Raw genomic sequence first — 19,912 nt, 5'->3', positions numbered from 1 at the left:
CTACTTTTATTCCTCGGCGTTTCGCTTCGTCCTCGACCTATCTTAATTTTTCCCTCACGCTCGCAAAAATTACGCTCAGTTTAGACGTCGGCAACTTTAGGATTCCCCGAAAATGCGATAAAAGAGGTGAAGATGGTATAAACTGCAACTTTTGATCCCTTTTGATTGAATCTTACACATTATACATTATATTTATGTAAAATATTCGTTTAATATTGATCTGTCCTAAAAGTTCCCTAAAATTTTAAGTGTTTTAAATTTTCTATTAAAAGAAAAAAAAAAAAAGTAGCATTTATGTATTAGTCAGTATTTACGTAACAACGAAGAAGAAACAAAATAGTGACGAAAATAAGTTTAGTCGAGGAATGTGCACCAACTGGTAGCATAACAAGAAATAGAGATCAAATCTTTTTACAAAACTATTTTCCAGTTTAAAGGATAATTGCAGTTCTTGCAACTTTAATTATATTAAATTCTATTACATTCAAATTCAATCAAAAACCGCGTCGTAACTCGAATTTTGGAGGTTTCAAGACTTCTTTATATTTACATTAAACATAATTTTATTCTAAACATGCATTGAATAACAATGCTCAATAATTTCATAAATAATACGTATACTGTACTTTGTACAGTGTAAAGAATTTGTCATTATTTATAACAAATTTGAAATTATAAAGAATATTTTAATATTACACGTTCCATTTAAATCATTTTTGAATGAATAATCAAGAGAAACTCATTATTTTTTCGTTGAAAATATAAGCTTTCTTTATAGCAACAATAAAACAACAAATCGATAAAAAATAATGCAAGAAAACTGCGACAATAACGTCGTCCTTCATTTAAGTATAATAATTTATATAATCAGACATATGTATAATGTCTAAGATTCATAAATGTGTACAAACACATGTATTACTCGCAGCTTTCCTAATTATTAAGAAGATAAAAATTAAATATGTCTTTCCGAAAATATCTTTGTTAATTCATTAGTAACTTCCTAATTTTAGTTTCTATTTAGATTATCCACAATTATTTTTAAAACTATCTACCCTGGATACAAAACGTAATTCCTTGTTAGACAGCCAAACATACTTGGCACCTCTACTAATGCAATTATTTCTTTTGCTCCTTCCTTTTTATTTGAAATCTATCACGAAATTCGTACCGATGATTTCTCCGTATATCAAAAAGTGTACATCTATACCTCGACTCTAACGAGATTATTAAATGTAATTATAATCCTTATGAATTAGCATAGTATCTCTTTAATTTTTGGTTTCACTTGTAACTTACGCCTAAATATTGTCTCATTAGAAAACTAAACTTTTGTTTTACAAAAAAGAACAGTCGAGAGCAAAAAACAAGAATTTACTTACATCGATAATTATATGTACATACTATAATTATTGAAGTTATATCAAGGAAATGTAAAATGGCCCAACATGGGAGAGTTTTTCCTTCTTTATTGCAAAGTAGACGGTAAAAAAACTGATTTACCAAAGATAGAATTTTTGTAGAACTGCACAGTTGACTATTATTAAAAATAGAAATGTAATATAAACGAAAATAATATTTTATAATAAACCGAGTATTTTTCCATATATTAGTAATTCTTGCTTTTCACTCTCATTTCGCATCTTTTCGCGCAGAATTCCGAATGAATATTTTTCACTTGTGATATACGACTTTAAACTACGACAATTCCTTAATAGAATACAATCGTATTTCTTTCCTGTGGCATATGATATTTATCTAGACGATTAGAAAAGGCAAGCCTCTTTTGAAGACAGAAAGGCTTTACTTAGAAACAAGAATTGTATATTTAAGTATCGAGGCATTATAAATTAAACTCTTTCGTTAATCTGTCAATGGACATGTTTAATGCACCCTCAATTTTTTGAACAGTATTTACGAAATTTGTATCTACATTCAGACACTATGTGTACAAGAAATTGAAAAATACAAAATTTCTTTACGTGATTATCAAAATATCGAGAAGAAACTAATCAACTATTATTTCAATTTTAAAGGTTCCAAAAATAAAAACTATGTCCAAAGTCAATGTTAAAATTCATATAAAAATATGTAAAATCATGGTGTGAACCCTGAATGCAGATACGTAGTGGTACGTATTCACGTTTTAAGCCCGATGCACACAAGCGATATTTTGATGCACGATCTCACTGTGTTCATGTCTGTCTTCGTTGTTTGTAATTGGGAAAACAAAAGAAAACATATGATTGCAACAAAATCATGTGTCAAAAAATCGCTCGTGTGCATTGGGCTTTAAAGTCAATTCCTCGAAAATACATTGATTGCATCTTACAAAGTGTTTTAAGCTCTTTTAAAAAACAACTGTCAGTGTTGAAATCATCAATTCGAAATTGATGATTGATGATCAATTTGAAATCATCAAGACATAAAAAAGCAGCAATGTGCATCATTAAATGTTACCTTGTTACGAGCGTTTAATATCAAATTAGCTTGTGTCGTTGATATCTACTGCTTATCTTCTAGTTTAATGTATTTACAAATTGGATGGCAACATCGAACCATCGTTTTATCAATTCCGTACTCTGTTTTGTTTACATGTATTAGTTTATCAATTTAGAACATTAAGAACCGTAACCCCTCAAACCGACTTTTCCCAGCATTATGAATAAACAGTTTTTGCAAACCATATGACTAAACAGTATGACTTAAATCTAAAACACTTCGTACAAACTAAAAATTAGTAAGCATAGAATTCCTAAGTTTTGTAAGTAAATTATATACAAATAAGTAACTTTTTTATATAACATTACAATGTCTGTACAATAATACTAAATGAAATCATTCTGTACAAAACGATTTGAGGGGTTAACAACCTCAGCTAGTACTTATTCTCTAAGAAACTTCTTGTTCATCCACCAATCTTTTAACGGGCCACAGTACGACCAAAAATTTTCATTTATTATACCAATTCATTTATGGTCTCGCAGCGGTTAACACTATTGCAACGTTGCATGCTTTGCTGAGAAATTACGATCGATCGAGGCTCGAAGCAAGCTAAACCAGTAAGTTGTTTCATTTTGTTCAAATAAAGGGTTTCGTTGACTACAAGAAACCTTGCGAAACGTTTCAACTACCTCAAGTTAAGTTTTATCCATAAAAACAAAATATACAAGATAAAGCATTGATATTTTCTTCTTCTTGAAGAAGTAAATGCGATATGAAATTATTACGAAGTCGATTGTGCAGAGGTTTCCGTCAATATTACAATGTCCTATATAAATATATATATGTATGTATAAGTATATACCTCAGGGTTTTGATATGTATCTTTACATGTTTCGCAAAATATTTGTTCAGAGAAATACGTCATAAAACAACATACTGGAGTGAAATATATAATTTTTGTCAGCAGATTTCAACATACTAAAATATATTAAATGATACTAAAATGAAAACAACATTACAATCTTTATAAAACTGCGTCACAACCCAAATGAGTGAGAATGAATGAAACAACTGTTGTAATGAATTCTTAAATGGAAGAGTTGAAATATTTTCATACTGCTGAAACAAATAAGAGACCATAAATAAACGAATTTGTAACAATTTTGTACAATCGTACACCGTAAGGGCCCCCTGGTGGAATTTAAATCGATTTCCACTGTGGCTTGTGGGGACCCCCCCTTAAACGTCAGGGAAGCCCTCTAGGAACCCACAATGCTTTGCTTTGCTCCTCATCTACTGCAGCTTTTACTTGCGTGCATATGTACGCTACATTAACTCCAGCTGGTATTACAACTGAAACAATAAATATTGTAAAAGTTTAATAACGACATTTTAATACGCGACACAAACAAAATTTTGAACCGAGAAAATTTTTTACCAGATATGTAATGCCTATACTCAGCTTCCAATTTCAACGCTTGTTCGTACATTTCCTTGGCAGCCTTAGCGCTAACTTTATCGCTTGGATATCTAGAATCTTTCACCTCCTTAATTTGCTTCGTACTCTTGAACTTGATCAACAAAACTATAGGATAGATCTGATGTCGATGCAGTCGTTCGATCGATGCAATTGATACGTCCAAAATGCAATGAGTATTCTGTAAATAAAAAAAGATACATGAAACGACCTATTTTTACTTATTTAACCTGCCACATTTACTAACTCTATATAAATAGCATCATCAATATTGTATATGGAGTAGTGAAAAAAATATCTTACCTTCTCGCAGATGTCCTTGACAGCCTGCACTGTAGTACACTCGAAATAGCTTCCTTTTTTTCTGTAGTCTACGTAAAGCGCATCACGTAGACCTTGCTCGAGCGTTGCCTGAGAACAATGCATGGGTTCCGCAAGGCACCTAGTAAATTCTCCTGGGAACTCTTGTAGGAGCTTCGTCACGACACATTCACTCAATGGTCCAATAATCAACACTGGCCTCAAGACTGGATCTGCATAAAATTAGAACAATCGATACGATAACTTTAACCATTCTGAAAATTGCGCGTTTACTAGGTTTAAAGGAGGTCAAATATATTTGAAAAAATTCCCTTCTTTTTCGTTGTGTTTATGTAGAATACTTACAATCTAGTCTTTCAACTCGTTGATAACTAGCTGGCAAAGTCTCCTCATTCAAAGTCCCACTATCGCTGTACCAGCCTAAATTCACACCTGTGAGGTGTGACAATTCTTTACTATCCCTGCTAGAAGACCGTTGATGTTTCTTTCGACGAAAGAAGCTTCTTCTCGCACTGGTACTGCCTCGTCTAGTTGTATCTGTTTCCAAGTCACCTAACGATCGCCGTAAAAGTAACTCTTCTTCAACTCTAAAAGTACAATATACATTGCGCACATATGTATACATACGATTTCATAGTTTAATCTTTCAACTTACTTGAATTTACTCGGAATTATTCCGCAGGTTTGCCTCCTGCCAGTCTGATCGACTAACCAGGCTCTCCAGTGACCCGGAGTCCCATTGAACATAGTGTTATCAACATACAAAATATCGTCTTTATTAAACCTAAGCTGCAAACTATCCCCTACTTCGCCTACTCGATCGAATAACGCCTTCACGTAGAAACTATCCCCAGGTTTGTCCTTGACTTCGTTATACCTTTCAGGTACGTATTGAGCGATTAACGTTACTTTATCCGCTGGTCTAGCCAGTTCCAAAGCCGCTTGTTCCGCGGTTGCTTGCCTAAGATCTACGCCATTATATTCTAGGATGCGATCGCCAGTGCGCAGTCCTGCTTCTTCAGCGAGGCATCCTGGTTGCACAGAATGTACGAATATTCCGACACCATTACCGCCCACGAGCGAGATTCCCAAGTTCGAACACTTCCTGGTCTCGATAAATAGGTACCTCGGTTCGCTTGGAGGCGGACTTTTGCGATTCTGATCATCCTGCGTCGGACTTCTCACGGTAGCGTTCTGCCGTTGTAAGGTAGTCGCTGCCTGATTCAGTTGCGCACGAGTCAGTGTCGCAGAATTCCGCATATTATCTAGCGTGGCCGAACTACGGAGTTCTGGCTTTCTAATATTAATATCCAGAGACGCGGATGCTCGGATTTCTCGCTCTCTTTCTTGCGTACCTCGTACTTCTAGTGAAGCAGAATTTCTAATATCTCTTTCTCTAATTGTACGAGGCGGTTGTAAGGTGTTCGAGGTCTCACGCATAATGTCCAACGTCTTTGAAGGTTCACGAGCTGTACTTAAACTACTGGAAGCATCACGTTCAGGTTCTGAACTCTCCAAAGGCTCTATAGTCGTTTTCCTTGGAGCCTCGGGACTATTACATGGAGTTGGCGACCCGCTTCGACTGCCTCCTTCGGCGCCACCCGCTTCCGAAGAACTTGAAGAAGCAGATCCTTCTAATTCGTTGTATTCTGGTAAAACAAAGATTATATATAAACATAATGTCATATTGAGATAATAATCATGCAACGACGCTGAATAAAGTCACATTGAACGAGAACCGTGCAAAATGATTGAAAAAATGGAGGTTGTGAAAGGGATATAACTACTCACTCTAGTAGAACACTATACTCACTGTCCGGACTGTACTGCACCAGCATCGTAATGGAATTACCGCATTGACGCAATACATTGGCAGCAAGCTGATAAGTAGCACTCCTCATGTTGATACCACAGACTTCTAGCAACTGGTCTCCAATTTGTAGGCCGACTTGGGACGCTAAACTGTGCTCACTGACGGTGGAAACAAACACACCGCCACTTTCTAGGCAAGAGATTTGGATACCCAAAGGCTCCACCGATTTATCTATGTGAACCCTGCGAAGTTCTCCAGGTGCTGGCCTGGGTTGCGAATAACAATAATCTGGCATGCTGGATCGTTTGTTGTTACTGCTCCCCCTGACAGTTCCAGAGCTGTTCCCGCCGCCAGTACCTGGGCTAAGTACTTCCACGTGAAATGTCGGCATCGGACTACCTCTTTCTGAGGTCCTCTCTATGCTGCCAGTGGACAATTTACCCACGCTGCTTTTCGACGTCACGCTAGGGTTCGATGGTATTCGAAAACGCTGATTCTCCTTTTTTCTTGGAAACGTTCCACCTTCGTAACCATGCGTATATGCTGGTACGTCGTAAGTGGTGCCAATTGGTGGAGCACGAGATTTGTGATAATGCAAATCTACGGAGGGTGTGTGCAAATGCCCGAATCCTGTTTGTAGGCCGGGACTATATGAAGGTTCAAAACAATAAGATCGTGCATCGGGAAGTCCTATCGACTCCCCAGACTGTGCAGACGGCAAAGACGGCGGGGAGGGGTATCTCGAGGGCAACGAGTTCTGTTGATGGGGATGCGGATGCGAGTGTGTATACGGGGGAAACGAAAAATTACCAGTTAATTGTTGCCTCGCTCCGCTGGCTGATGAAGTGGAAGACCCAGCTCCAGAGTAGAGCTGCGATTGGGCTCTATTATGCTGTAGCGTCTCTACTTGGCTTTCATTGCTAGGAGTATACTTTTGCGCCCTCTTCTTCGAGAAATACTCTACGTCTTTCCCCGTATTACTGGACTTTACGGAGAAGTCAATACTAGTTTCGGACGGTGTCAACGTGGAACTGAGTCTGTTCTCCGTGTTCTCGAATTCCGACGCCGGTTTCTTATCTATCGGGATATCTTTGAACTGCACCACTGGAGTAAAGGATTTCTGACTAAATAACTGTCCAGTCTTAAGGAAATTTGGTAATGGTTTTTCTACAGACTTATAAACGGTATGCCGATTGTTCACATTAGAAAAATTGGTTAAGGGGATGGGGTTGGAAATACGATTGTAATTATAGCTTTCATATTTGGGTGGGTGATTAAGGAGAACACTTAAAGGCAACCTTTCTTTTGTCTTACGTGGATGCAAAATGGTACCAGTACCATTTTGTATCAGAGGCCCACCTCTGGCTTTTGGCCACGTACCTCCATTCTTCTCAACTTTTTCAGTTCCTCGACGTTTACTTCGTTTCAATACCCCATTATTCGTTTTCTTGTGATAACTCTCAATCACCGAGTCTAATTCTGCAATCGCATCTTGCTCTTGCTCGAACGTATTCGGACTGGAGTTCCGGTGACGTTTTTTCTTCTCTTCTCGGTCCTTGCTGTGTTTACGTCCTCGTACAATATCAATCTTCTCTCTTATATTATCCCAAGCATTGCTAATGCCACTCGCTTTTTCACTGCTAACCGACTTTGAAACTTTGTAGACACTTCTGTCACCAAAATTCGCTGCAAGGTATCGCCTATCGTAATCGTCTGATGCAGTTTTCAGCATCAATCTTTCTTGTTCTGTTTGCGAACAACTATTCACCATTTTTTGTTTTTCCGTACTAAAACTACCATCAATGGTCATAGTCTCGGAACTAGTGGCTGAAGGCAACGGTATACCTTTCAAGGTCGTAATGGTTAGAACATCCATGCTCGTGTCATTCAGTATTGTCATCGCTTCGTGACTCGAGTTGATACCTTCCATTGCTTTGCTATTAATCTAAATAAGAAAAATACATAATTATTGTAAAGAAAAGGTAATGGTAAAATATAAAGACACAAACGTAAAACGTACATTTAATACCCTATCTCCAACAGCAAGATTGCCGTCTTTAGCAGCTAAACTACCAGGAGATATCTTTGAAATGTACACGCCAAGTTCCAAAGAGATTCCATGAGGAACGGAACCGACAGGCAGCTGTGTTGTCCTTAACGATCTTCTAGTAACACGTCGCCTTCTTATCGTCAGTGTAGCCGATCCTACTGAACAAGATCGCAGTGTTTCCATAACTACACGCGTAGAAACGGACGAGCAATCAACATTGTTTATTCGCATGATGCAATCGTTGACTCTCAGTTTACCATCAACAGCACTGCCTGCTACTACTTGAGCAACATAAATTCCTGTGTCGTTCGGATAATAAGGATTATCGCGACCTCCAACTAACGTTAATCCCATATCGCGGTCCGAATCTAAACAAAGTCGACTGACATCCAAATGAACGGTCAGAATCTCCCAATCGTTAACATCGCTATCGATTGCAGAGTCATGAGCGTGAGATAATCCTTGCACAAACTGACTCGCTCTTAACGCGTGATCGCCAGACTCTATTTTCTCCTTGAGATCTTTCAATTCCTTTGACGCTTCATTTCGCTGTTTTTTAATATCATCAGAATCGCGTAAAGCACCCGCAAGGTCTGAAACCGCACGATCCCTTTCTTTTCTTAATCTATCACATAAAGTCCTAATACTCTCTCTTTCTAAGACTATTTTATCCCTCTCGCTAAAAGCCCAATCTCTTCTTCGCTTCGACACCTCTGCTTCTTGAAGGGCCTCCTCAAGTTCCGCTTGCAACTTATCTACTGTTTTCCTAAGTTTATCCAATTCCATATTTGCTTGATCCAAGTTGTCCATACGCTCTTTATCCCGTTTAGTGTAATCCGTCGTATTGTTCTCTCTCTCAGCCTCTTTGTTCGAGTTATCTCGTTCACGATTGTACGAATGCAATTCCATACGATTTTTGTAGTCCCTGTTGGAACCTTCGGAATAATCGCCAAACTTCTGCCGTAATTCGTTACACTGTTTTAAAGCTTCGTCTCGATCTTGTAGAGCAGATGAAATTTCTCTTCGTAAAGTTTCAATTTGATAGGATAAAGTTTTTTTCTAAAAATAAATAGAACGGGTATTGAAACACAGAACATTGATTTAAAAATAGTATGTACGGCAGTATGTATAAAGTATATAAATAACTAAAATCCAATACAAAATATAAAAGAAGCAAGCAATACTAGTGAACAAATCTTCGTTTTCAATTATGCACATCTACATTGCGACTATATTAACATTTTTTTTAGATGTGGGAAATGATTAATTAAATGTGAAAGTATAAATTTCAATGAACGTACCTCCTCTATGAGTTGTTTATTCTGGTTTTCTAAATGTGTAACTTTCGAGTATGCTTGTGTAAGGTCATCTCCAAGTTTTTCCATTTCTTTATGCACTGTATCTCGCTCGCCCATTATTAAACTGTATTCTTGCAACGCGGCATTCCTTTCTTCGGTTAATCTCTTCATATCCTTACTAGCCTTCATACGTAGCACCATTGCATGATTGATTTCCTTCACTGCTTCTTCATGTTGTTGCTGTACCTTAGCCAAAGCCTCACGATATTCGTTCCTTTCCCTCAACGCAATATCCCATTGCCTAATTGCAGCTGTACATTGTTGCTTTAAACCGTTTCGTTCGCGAACTGCACTGTTACGTTCTTGTACAACTTCATCGTATTGCTTCTTCAGCCTGGCAGCTTCTTCTTGTGATAGTTCCAACTATACTTAATCATATATAAGTTTTTAAGGATACTGTATACTTATATTAGTTTTATGAAGAATATTAAACTAATATTTTACACTTGCCTTGTTAACAGCCGATGAATGCGACGATATTAAGTCATCGTACCGTTTCCTAAGAGCATCATACTCGTCTTTAACGGCTTCGTATTTTCGAAGTGCAGATAAATAGTGCTGATTCATGGTATCGCTATTGCTAGCATCAGGAACAAGGACTTCTTGATTCTGACACCTTAATTCGGATACTTCTTTTTGCAACGCCTGGACCTCTCGATCGAGGCGTTGCTTGTCATTTACTAGATCTCCATATTTTCCCCGCAACGCGGAGTTCTCCTGTGACGTTGTCTCTAACTGGTTCATGACTGGTATGTGTTGTCCTCGATAGTACTCCAATTCTTTCATAGTATGTTCACACCTGTGTTTCAATTTATTTTATTAGTACATCTTCCAGAACTAAAACCGTTTTGAAAGCACAGCAGAACAAAACAGAAAATATTACTAGTTTAAAACTACAACAAACCGTCTTATAGTGTCTGAGTGCTTATGCCTAAGTAGCTGAAGCTGATGCATGGCTTGGTCACATTGAACTTGCAAACCATCATAATCGCTACGACATTCAGGACCACAGACAGGACTTCCAACACTGCTATAGCCACCGCTATCTCTTTCTGCATGCCACACATGTAAGTTATATCCAACAATGCACATTGCAAAACATTAAACATAACATAATTAAATATATAAAGCGTGATTTCATTTCAGGGTACATCAATGTACTATATTATGTACTAATGTAAATTTAATTTAAAGATTCATGCTCTACATAAAAACTTATAACTTTTGCTACAACACTAGTAGTTAAACTACTTGAAACAAGAAATTTGTTCATTTTGAATATAAATATACTCTTATATGGGAGACAAAAACTAAGATACTACATAGTCTAAATCACAAATTTACACTATTTTTTCAATGATGTTCTTACCCATATTGAGTGCTCCATCTGCAAAAAATAAGGACAAGAATTTAATAAACTATAAATTTAAATATTACATAATCTAGTGTAAATGTTGGAATAAAATTGCTATGATTACAGATTGTGCAGTTTGTTACAATTGGTAGAACAATGTAATAAGTCTTGCTAGCTTTCACCAGGAAAGAAACTCTATGTCATATATGTAATCATCATGATTCACTATTTTCTGTAAAGTGAAATTGTACTCACTGTTTAGAAAATCTTTTCAACTTGCAAAGTAGAACATATATTTTTCTATACTGCAAAGCTTAGTAATTGTAAAGACCAATTTTAGGTTTAGAACTTTTTTGCAGTGTTTTGGAAGTTGTGCCATAAATGATGTTTATACTCCAATACTTGCATACATACTATAAAGAAAGAATTTTTGTATCTTTGTTCTAAATAAATAGAGTATATATGAGACATAAAAACAAACAGTTTTTCACAACAAATTACTAGATTATAATTGTAATACGATTGTTGATTTTAGATAGTATGTATTTCATTGCATGTTATAATCACACACAGCTACTAATATTGATCCATTTTAAACTAATACTGTGCATTGTAAAAAAAATATTTAATCTAGAATAATATTTGTTTATATAAGATATCCTCTCTACCTTTGCTATTAGTAAAAACACTATTGTTTTCATTTAGTCTGCTTCTTTAAAATTGTAATCTTCTCCAAATCATGTTTCATTCATAATGTGAATATCTGCTACCATATTTATACTTATAGTATCCTATGTTATCCTAAAATATTAATCTTTATGCAAAACTGTTCTCTGTATCTTTATGATTACCCAAAACATTGTTTTCATTCTCTATATTCCATCAAAGACTTAATCTCCCTCAAATTGTGTTTCATGCATCAGATCAAAGTTTGCTACAAGTTTACTAACTCCAAATGCCTTCTAAACCAAAATTTAGAAAACTACAAAGTATACTCACCACTACTTCCAGCACTATCCAACGAAGATGCACCAGAAGCCATGCTCTTGATTCACAGAGGATCTACAAATACTTCTCCAGCAAGGTACGCGCTAGGTATTGCCTGGAAAGTACCCATAAACTGTACTTCACGGAAGAGTGAACCCTTTGTGAATTACTAAGAAGCAGCCTTCGGGATGACATTATGGCTATGGTCTAAATGGTGCATGGTGTTCATCAGAGGGATGCAACAGTGCACCTGGTACACACACACACACACACACACGCACACACATACGCACGACACACACACACACACACACACACACACACACATATATACGCACATACACACTCTTTAATCCAATACAAGCACGTGCCTCGTAATATCGGGACTTTTCATGCATCACTTTTTTTCATCGCGCGGTTACTGATACAGCAGAAACGGACGTATGTTTTCCGAATGGACTTAATAAATTAATCTACGTTTTGCTGATGTGTCGATCTTGAAACCGCGGTTGCGTTCATTCCGATTTTTTCTTGTCAAATTAGGAGGCTGTTGATCTCCATTTGAGAGTCACAGTGAGGAGATAAAGATCGTTTCTAAAAAGCTGAAAACTCGTTATCACTGTAAGAAAAAAGGAACCGAGTCTCTCGGCGGTGATCACACCTCTTGGAATCGTTTTTTAACTTGATTTCGGTTCGTTAATTAAGATCGAGACGATTCTCACTGACCCCGACCGCGAACTGTGCACTATTTATCCCGATGTGAGTAACGTCGAGGTATTAACGATAATTGATCGCTCACCTGCTGTACCAGCGAACCTGACAATTAGCCATTTTCATTCTGCCACTACAGCCTGTTCGCATTGTCGATAATAAACATACGTCGCCAGACTGCTTGTTACTGAACGTTGTGGCGCTAGTGTACCAGAATCGGTCGATTATGTCGTTTCGAAAGATAATCCCGTGCAATTTAAAGTGGAAATCTTGAAAACGCTATTTTAAGTAGTTTAAGTCCATACAAATTTATTTAATCATACTGTAGAGTTTTTCTTAAATTTCGAAGTATAAAATCTTCAAAAATAGTTTCACTTTATTTGAATGGTAAGTAGTGAAAAATATGATGAAGTATAGTATTCCAAATTAGTAATATTGGTATACCCGTTTAACTTGGAATGAGAATCTTAAAAATGTTGAGTAGTCTACTTTTATGCAAATTTAGTCAAAACTGGATCGTAGTTTTAAAGTTTTTCTTAAACTTAAGATTATAAAATTTCTAAAAGTAGTTTGAGATTATTTGAACAGTGACTAGGTGTAGAAGAGTGAACAGAAGTAGAATAGAATAACGAAATATTTTATTTTAAAAATTAAAATCTTGTAAAAACGGCGCTAATGAATCTACACTTCTATATATTTAAACAATATTATTTATTTATTTTTTCATTATTTTGAATTTACTTTAAAATGTAAAAGTGAAATTTACTTAAAATTTTTCTGAACACATTACGTTCTTTAATACACCTTTGTATTTTATACTTTTTTGTGTATAGTAGAATAAAACTGTTTTCAACATTAAGTAGAAACCAGTAACTTAGAATATCCAACATTTTAATCATGTGAAAATCAAAGACAATTTTCAACGTTTTAATTGTGCCATTAATGATGGAAGTGGTCAAAAATGTTTCTTTAATTGAATTTATGAGCACAAAATAAATAACTAAATTCAATTTTTAATATTCTTGACTTAAACCACTTCTGTAATTCATGAAACAACTCACAGATATTTAAGGTGTTTGCAAATGGTAAAGACATATCTTATACACTAAGGAACACAGATTCTTTGTTTAAATAACTTTATTTATTGGCGATCATTATTACCATTGATTTTCAAGTCGACAGTTGTGCATAGAAAAGAAAAAATAAAGTTGCGAATACTTACACCAGTCATAAGAAATATATACTTTCGTATTGTAGTGTCAGAGAATAATAGTATTCGCAGTTTTGTTAGATTTGGGCGATTAATATTAAATACAAAATATATATATGTATATATATATATATTTATATATATTTATAGCAGTAATAATTTTTCTCTCTCTCTCTCACACACACACACTCTCACACTCACGCTCTCATAATATAACACATATCTCTTTGTAATATAGATAATCTTTGATTTTGCAAGGCCAGCATAGAAATCACACTAGAGAATGGTAAACATAGTCTTTCTTCCTAAATTTTAGACAAAGAGACGTCCTCCTTAAATGACCCGTTAATTAAACACAATCTATATTATATACATATGTAAAATCAACCTCGATTAGTTTCGAGCTTCTCTTAAATATTCACTTTAATTCACAATAATGGAAGCTTTGTAAGATACTTGTCTTCAACAATGAGATTGTTCTCTTAAAATACTTAATTTTCACAATTTTCTACAATGTTAGTTATCTGCTTCTAGGTTGTACATGTGTGTCTCTTTCAAATCGTTTAGTAATTAGGTTCTATCATAAGGTTGCAATATTTGAAATTGTGATAGATAGTTCTCAGTATTCGATGATAGTTTATTTTAAATTAATTATTGACAATACAATAGTCTGTCAGGCTTCAGAAATTACCGTTTATTTTATATTATAACAATGACCAATTGAACCAAATATGTAGGTGACTTATTTTAACAGTCAGTCTAAGACAACTCTGTGAAAACACATTGATTATAAATCGTATAAAATATATTGGCTTAAGACAGTTAAAAATAATGTGAAGGAAAATCATTCAAAAAGGTTGCCAATGCCAATATGCTTTTTTCGGGAGCATCGTTTGCTCTTGTATCTCAGCTAAAAAATGCAGAAATATATATTTTTAATCGTTGCTAAATATTGTCCTCAAAATAATTTCTGTCTAAGAAGCAATAATGCAACTAATTCGAAGAATAGTATCATGCCAGAAAACTAGACACATTAAATGGAAAAATGTACTTCAAAATGACATCATATAGGCAGTGATAATTGTCACTTATATAGCAAAGCATTTGTAAAGGTTTATCTAAAGCTTTCTCAAAATTCAGTAGAATTGTACTTGTAGAAAAAACTTGAGACAAAAAGTACACGCTTGAAGACGGATATACTATAAGAAAAGGAATGTAGAAAACGAAAAAAGGTAGATTTTACTATGATAAACTTTGGTATTATATATGAGTGAACTTTCATGTCCCTCTATCCTTCCTTTTCTTTAATATCTTTATCTCTCCTTAAGAAAGATGGCCGATTATTTACAGATCAAAAAAAGAAAAAGAAAAAAGAATTAAACTATAATGTTATTAGTACTAATAATAAAACATACTAATACTATCGGTGAATTATAGTGAAAGTAAAGTGTATAAGCAAACGAAATACACTTAAGTTCACTTCTTAAGTGAAGAATATGTGTTCTGTTTTACATTAATGACACATCAATACGTTGTGTGCTCTTAAACAATTTGGTGCAGCTAAATCGTAACTGTTTAAACAGTTGAAGAACCTAATCTTATTCTAAATCGGCTAATGATACTGGAAGATTCACGAGACGTATTCCTTAAAACTGTTTCGGATTAATACTAAGAAAGAATTAGTGTCTCGATAAGTTCATCATGGTAAATACTGTAAAACTAACGATACATTGGTGTTTTAACATGAGACATCAGAAATGTATCGATGGATTCCTATCCTTGGGCGCATTGGAACACCATTCAGAGTTTATACTGCTTCTTGTGACAATATGACCCTATTTTTTGAACATGGATATCGTTTTAACATATATCTCTCAATTTATGAACATTCAATTATTACAGAAGAACATGTTCGATTTGTATTTGCTCTTAGTTTCTGAAACTCTAAGTCTAAAGGCCATTTTACTTGTTTACTCTAAGTGTTCTAATATTACAATGACAAGATGAACCTACTTTGTATGATTCTATGTTCATACGCGTGCTCATTATAATTTATTCGTAAATATATTGACTATTGGAGGCTAGCCTACTAATAAATTAATTAGATAAATAATACGGTTAAAAGTGAAACAAGTGTTATATTACAGAGTGAACAATTGGCGCCTACACTGCGAATATTCTGAAAGACGCTATAATCATATATATATATATATATCGCAGTATCATTCTTTTTCCTTCTTAAACACCATTCACGCTTCTTATAACACAACATTTGTACCAATTTCTACCTAAGGAAGATTAACCACAGAGTTTAAACAAAACATAAAGCATCTCGATTACAAGTTTCAAACTATTTGCAAGGTACTTCGGAAAGATTCCTTTGGCAGAAGCAATCCCCCAAAGGTAGTGCCTTCAACTACGACCCAATTAATTATTTAAATCTAATAATTGCAACGGGACATTACTCGCCAATGGGCTAAACGCATCCCAAGGAGATCTTTAAACAGTAGACGTCTGCTGATTGTTGTTGTCCAATGGAATACTTGTTGAACACTCCTTCAACATTGCTCGTAATCGGAGAATTTCTTTTGAAGCAGCTGCAAGGTCTGACTGCAGCTGAAGCTCCTTTTCTCGCAAACGTTTTATATCGCGCTGACAAGTCTGGAGATAATAAATATTCAATTAAGAAGGATCACTTATAGATGAAAATTAATTATCAATTATTTTTTAGTAAACTAAAATATCTAGCTAAAATTGGAAACTGGATCAGGCTTTTTATCTCATGAAACGACCTTAAATTATTTTTCTTAAGTCACTAGAGATAAATTCACATGTTTATACACTTACCACATTCTGCCTTAGTAAATCCAACTTATCACATTTAAGCCTCGTAACTTCCATCCTCAGGTTTTCAGCTTCTAAAACGCCATCTTTAGTGGTACATCTAGCCGTATCATGAGTCTCTGCAGAACTCATTGATTCTAGACCCGTATCACTATCAGGATACGCAGCTTGATCGAGTTCCAGTTCACTATTCAACGAACTATCATCACTTTCCGAAATAACGCGTTGTGTCTCTGTTTTCTCTGATCGTTCTTGCTTCCTCAAGTTTTCATGGGTCAGTCTTTGAACAGAAGTTATAGAAGTCACAGAGGCCTTTCCAGTAATCGTCGTATCATTACTAGTGCAAACGGAAGAAGTAGATTCCCTACGATCCACCTCATCCTGCTGCAAAGTCGCCAAACTGCTATCCTGATTGTCTGTGTTAGATAAACTACTGTCCTGACTTCCTAAACTAGGACTTCCATGCTCTGAATCCCTTCTGAGAGTCAGATCAGGGGAACCCAGAGGACTCGAAGGTTCCACTGATCGCTTGCTGCTGATTTTCGTCGTCGATTGTCGATTACTTGGAGGGCTAGGCTCCGATTGACCTTTTTTTGATAGCTGCTGAGGTACACTTTCGGTTGATGCGTTCCTAACTCGTGATATCAGTGCTTTTCGCACCGTATCTATGAATCTGGAGCCACTACCACCACTACCAGACCCTGAAGCATCGCTCGCAGTAGGACTTACTGGACAATTGCTTCCAAATCCTAATGCAGAACCACCTAGACCGATGGCTCCCCCGAGAAACTCGGCAGTTTTCGCTTGGAGTTCCTCTGTGAGAGATTCCAAGAGAGCCGACCTCGTTCTTAGCTGTTAATGCAAAATTAAACTAGTTAAGGCTGGGACTTATATATATAGTAAAATTTGATGCAAAGTAGGAATACATTTGTTAAGAAATCCTATGTGAAATTCTACTTCTATTGCAACAATATTCTAATATCTACCTCCAGCTTTGAGAACTTCTCAGCCTTGTATGCCGCGTTTTCAGCATTCACCAACTTGGTCAAAAGGAATTCCTTGAATTCGACTCCTCGTAAAAACACAGCTGGCGTTGGAAGAGCTGGGCCAAACCAAGGAACGTCGTTTCGTGCCGTTATGCTCACTTTATATCTGCATTAAGAGTATAAATCTAAATATATTGTATAACACTTTCAAGATCTGAGTTTCCTACCGAGGAACCCCCCCATATCATCCTCTGCATACTATTTTAAACTGAAGTTTGTTGGGACGTGGGAATAGCGATTGGTCAACTGATTCGTCTGAATTTAAATACCTCGCTACACGAATAGAGTACGAATCTAAGAATATACCTCGTATTGGGAGTGCAAGGGTCAACGACTTGCACCACGATGAAAGCATGTAAGAAGTGGCTAGCGATCATATCTGGGCTGAAAGGAGTTGGTTCTTCTTGGAATATTATCGCGACAATGTCATTGCCAATGTGTCTTTTTCGCTGCAACTGCTGGGAATCCCCTGGACTGTATGGGAGAAGGGAAGCGACATGAAAGAGAACTTCACGACCTCGAAACACCTCGTATACCGCAGAGTCTCCTGTTTGACCGTGTCGAGTGTCTAAACCACCGCGGTACCTGTAAAAATTAACATTTGTTATTAGTACAAAGAATTGAAGGGCAAACAAGTTTCTAAATTTGATTAAACTTTTAATAAAGAATTGTCAAGTGATCAACGACCTCTTCCATCGTCACAGCTCTGAATCAAGTAGCCCCATAATTGTTACCACTAACCCTTTATGGTCCTTCAAATCGATTTTTTGGCCCAACAAGTCCAGAAACTCTTGGAAAGCTGGAGTAATTTGCCTATTCCCGAATAATTGCTCCTCGGTCACCTGACCAGCACGTTGGTGAAGGACACCGAATTTGAACCTCGATACCAACGCATGCTCATCGTATCGTGCTATCAGTGTGCCAGCTCCGGAACAGACAACAGGCATTAACGCACTCACGTTGAGGGATTCGTTGATGGCCTGTAAAAGTATTTACATCAAGAATATTAATTTTGTGACAACATATACAGGGTGTCCCAGCGAACACTGTACAGTGCATTAATTCCTAAAGTATTAGAGATAAAAAAAAATTGTTCATATAGGATTGCATGGTTCGAAAGGGCCAATTTATTAGCGAAGGCGAATTTTTTATAACATTATTATTACATGAGATATGATGATCAAGTGGTTTTTTAAACGAAAAACTTTTTTTTATTAATTTTCGAGATATTGCGCTTACAAATTTAGTGATTTTCGTCGGAAGAGGACCTTTCAGACTAGCAGGTACTGCGGGCGGTTTAGTATTCCCTCCCGATAGCGCGTGTTAGGCATTACCCCATGAAACCAATACTAAGGTTCTCTTTCGACGAAAATCACTAAATTTGTAGGCGCAATATCTCGAAAATTAATTTAAAAAAGTATATAAATTAGACGTTGCTGGATTCGTTTTGAAACTCACTATCCACTGATCTGTAAAAAAATATATAGTTCCATTTAAAAAATCAAACTTTACCATCATATCTCATGTAATAATAATGTTACAACAAAATCGCCTTCGCTAATAAATTGGCCCCATCGAACCATGCAATCACGTATAAACAATTGTTTTTATTTCTAATACTTTAGGAAATAACGTACTGTACAGTGTTTGCTGGGACACCCTGTATATGTTTTTCGTCTACAGACCTAATTCCAACTTTTAATTATAAAATCAAGAATTAATTATATGATTATGATTTAATTTTAAGATTTAGTTATAAATGATAGTAGTACATTATGTGCATCTGCTGTAGGTGTTGAGATTTTAAGTTAAGTTTCTACAGCAGATTATAAAAACAGTTCTCTGGATATTTGTCTATATAAATTGTCAAAGAAGATGTACCTGAAGAGAGAATGTATAATATTGATGAAATACTTGTTATGTAAATACACATATTTGTATATTACTCGTAAGTTCATCACAGTTTTAATGAACAGATATAACTGTATCCGTCGAGCTGCTATCTCAAATTAAGGACAATTAAAAGCCTGGCACGGATCAAACTCTCACTACAAGTTGTAGAGATGCTTGCCAACAACTGTTGCTCGAACCAGTTATGTGAGTAGAGGTCACAAAGTGTCTTCATTGCTACACAGGATTGGGAATATAGAATCTAGTGAATTATAGAAATGTGACAGACTGAAAATTTGGATGATTTAATATAAGGGACAATAGTATTTGAGAAATTGTAAAACGATTGCAAAATTAAAAGAAATCATGTCACACAGCTGTATAAAGGAATTTTTCGTTATTTTGT

General features: G+C 35.8%; 2 protein-coding genes across 10 annotated transcripts in view; both read right to left on the bottom strand.

Annotated features, from left to right (window-relative positions):
- Positions 1–744: 744 nt before the first annotated feature.
- Dlg5 (MAGUK family member discs large 5) lies at positions 745–11,863 on the bottom strand. Its single transcript, XM_076387230.1, has 12 exons — positions 11,818–11,863; positions 10,834–10,851; positions 10,369–10,516; positions 9,915–10,263; positions 9,408–9,827; positions 8,077–9,165; positions 6,057–8,001; positions 4,899–5,892; positions 4,589–4,830; positions 4,226–4,455; positions 3,884–4,103; positions 745–3,798 (listed from the first exon to the last, which is right to left on the bottom strand). The coding sequence occupies exons 1-12, from the start codon at positions 11,858–11,860 to the stop codon at positions 3,692–3,694; spliced, it is 5,805 nt and encodes a 1,934-aa protein (XP_076243345.1). The 5' UTR covers positions 11,861–11,863; the 3' UTR covers positions 745–3,691.
- Positions 11,864–15,176: 3,313 nt separating this feature from the next.
- The window catches only part of LOC143185088 (rap1 GTPase-activating protein 1), a 147,136-nt gene continuing 142,400 nt past the window's right edge, over positions 15,177–19,912 (bottom strand). For all 9 annotated transcript variants that reach the window (XM_076387815.1, XM_076387814.1, XM_076387822.1 and 6 more), the window contains 5 exons: positions 18,358–18,596; positions 17,923–18,201; positions 17,557–17,722; positions 16,574–17,422; positions 15,177–16,387 (listed from right to left, as the gene is read on the bottom strand). In XM_076387815.1, coding sequence (XP_076243930.1) covers positions 16,226–16,387; positions 16,574–17,422; positions 17,557–17,722; positions 17,923–18,201; positions 18,358–18,596 — 1,695 coding nt within the window. In that variant the 3' untranslated portion in view covers positions 15,177–16,225. The remainder of the gene's footprint in view (positions 16,388–16,573; positions 17,423–17,556; positions 17,723–17,922; positions 18,202–18,357; positions 18,597–19,912) is intronic.

Source organism: Calliopsis andreniformis, chromosome 10 (genome assembly GCF_051401765.1).
Source record: "Calliopsis andreniformis isolate RMS-2024a chromosome 10, iyCalAndr_principal, whole genome shotgun sequence".
NCBI lineage: Eukaryota > Metazoa > Arthropoda > Insecta > Hymenoptera > Andrenidae > Calliopsis > Calliopsis andreniformis.
Note: the sequence above shows the minus strand (reverse complement) of the source record. Positions and strands in the feature narration are given on the sequence as shown.

What these genes read in the sequence shown, in the direction of transcription:
- Dlg5 (XM_076387230.1), bottom strand. Translation starts at nt 11,860, where the DNA reads ATGGCTTCTGGTGCATCTTCGTTGGATAGTGCTGGAAGTAGTG. An exon ending in ATTCATCGGCTGTTAACAAG is followed by an intron (nt 9,828 to 9,914) that starts GCAAGTGTAAAA and finishes GATTAAGTATAG; the next exon opens with TTGGAACTATCACAAGAAGA. An exon ending in ATAATTCCGAGTAAATTCAA is followed by an intron (nt 4,831 to 4,898) that starts GTAAGTTGAAAG and finishes TTGTACTTTTAG; the next exon opens with AGTTGAAGAAGAGTTACTTT.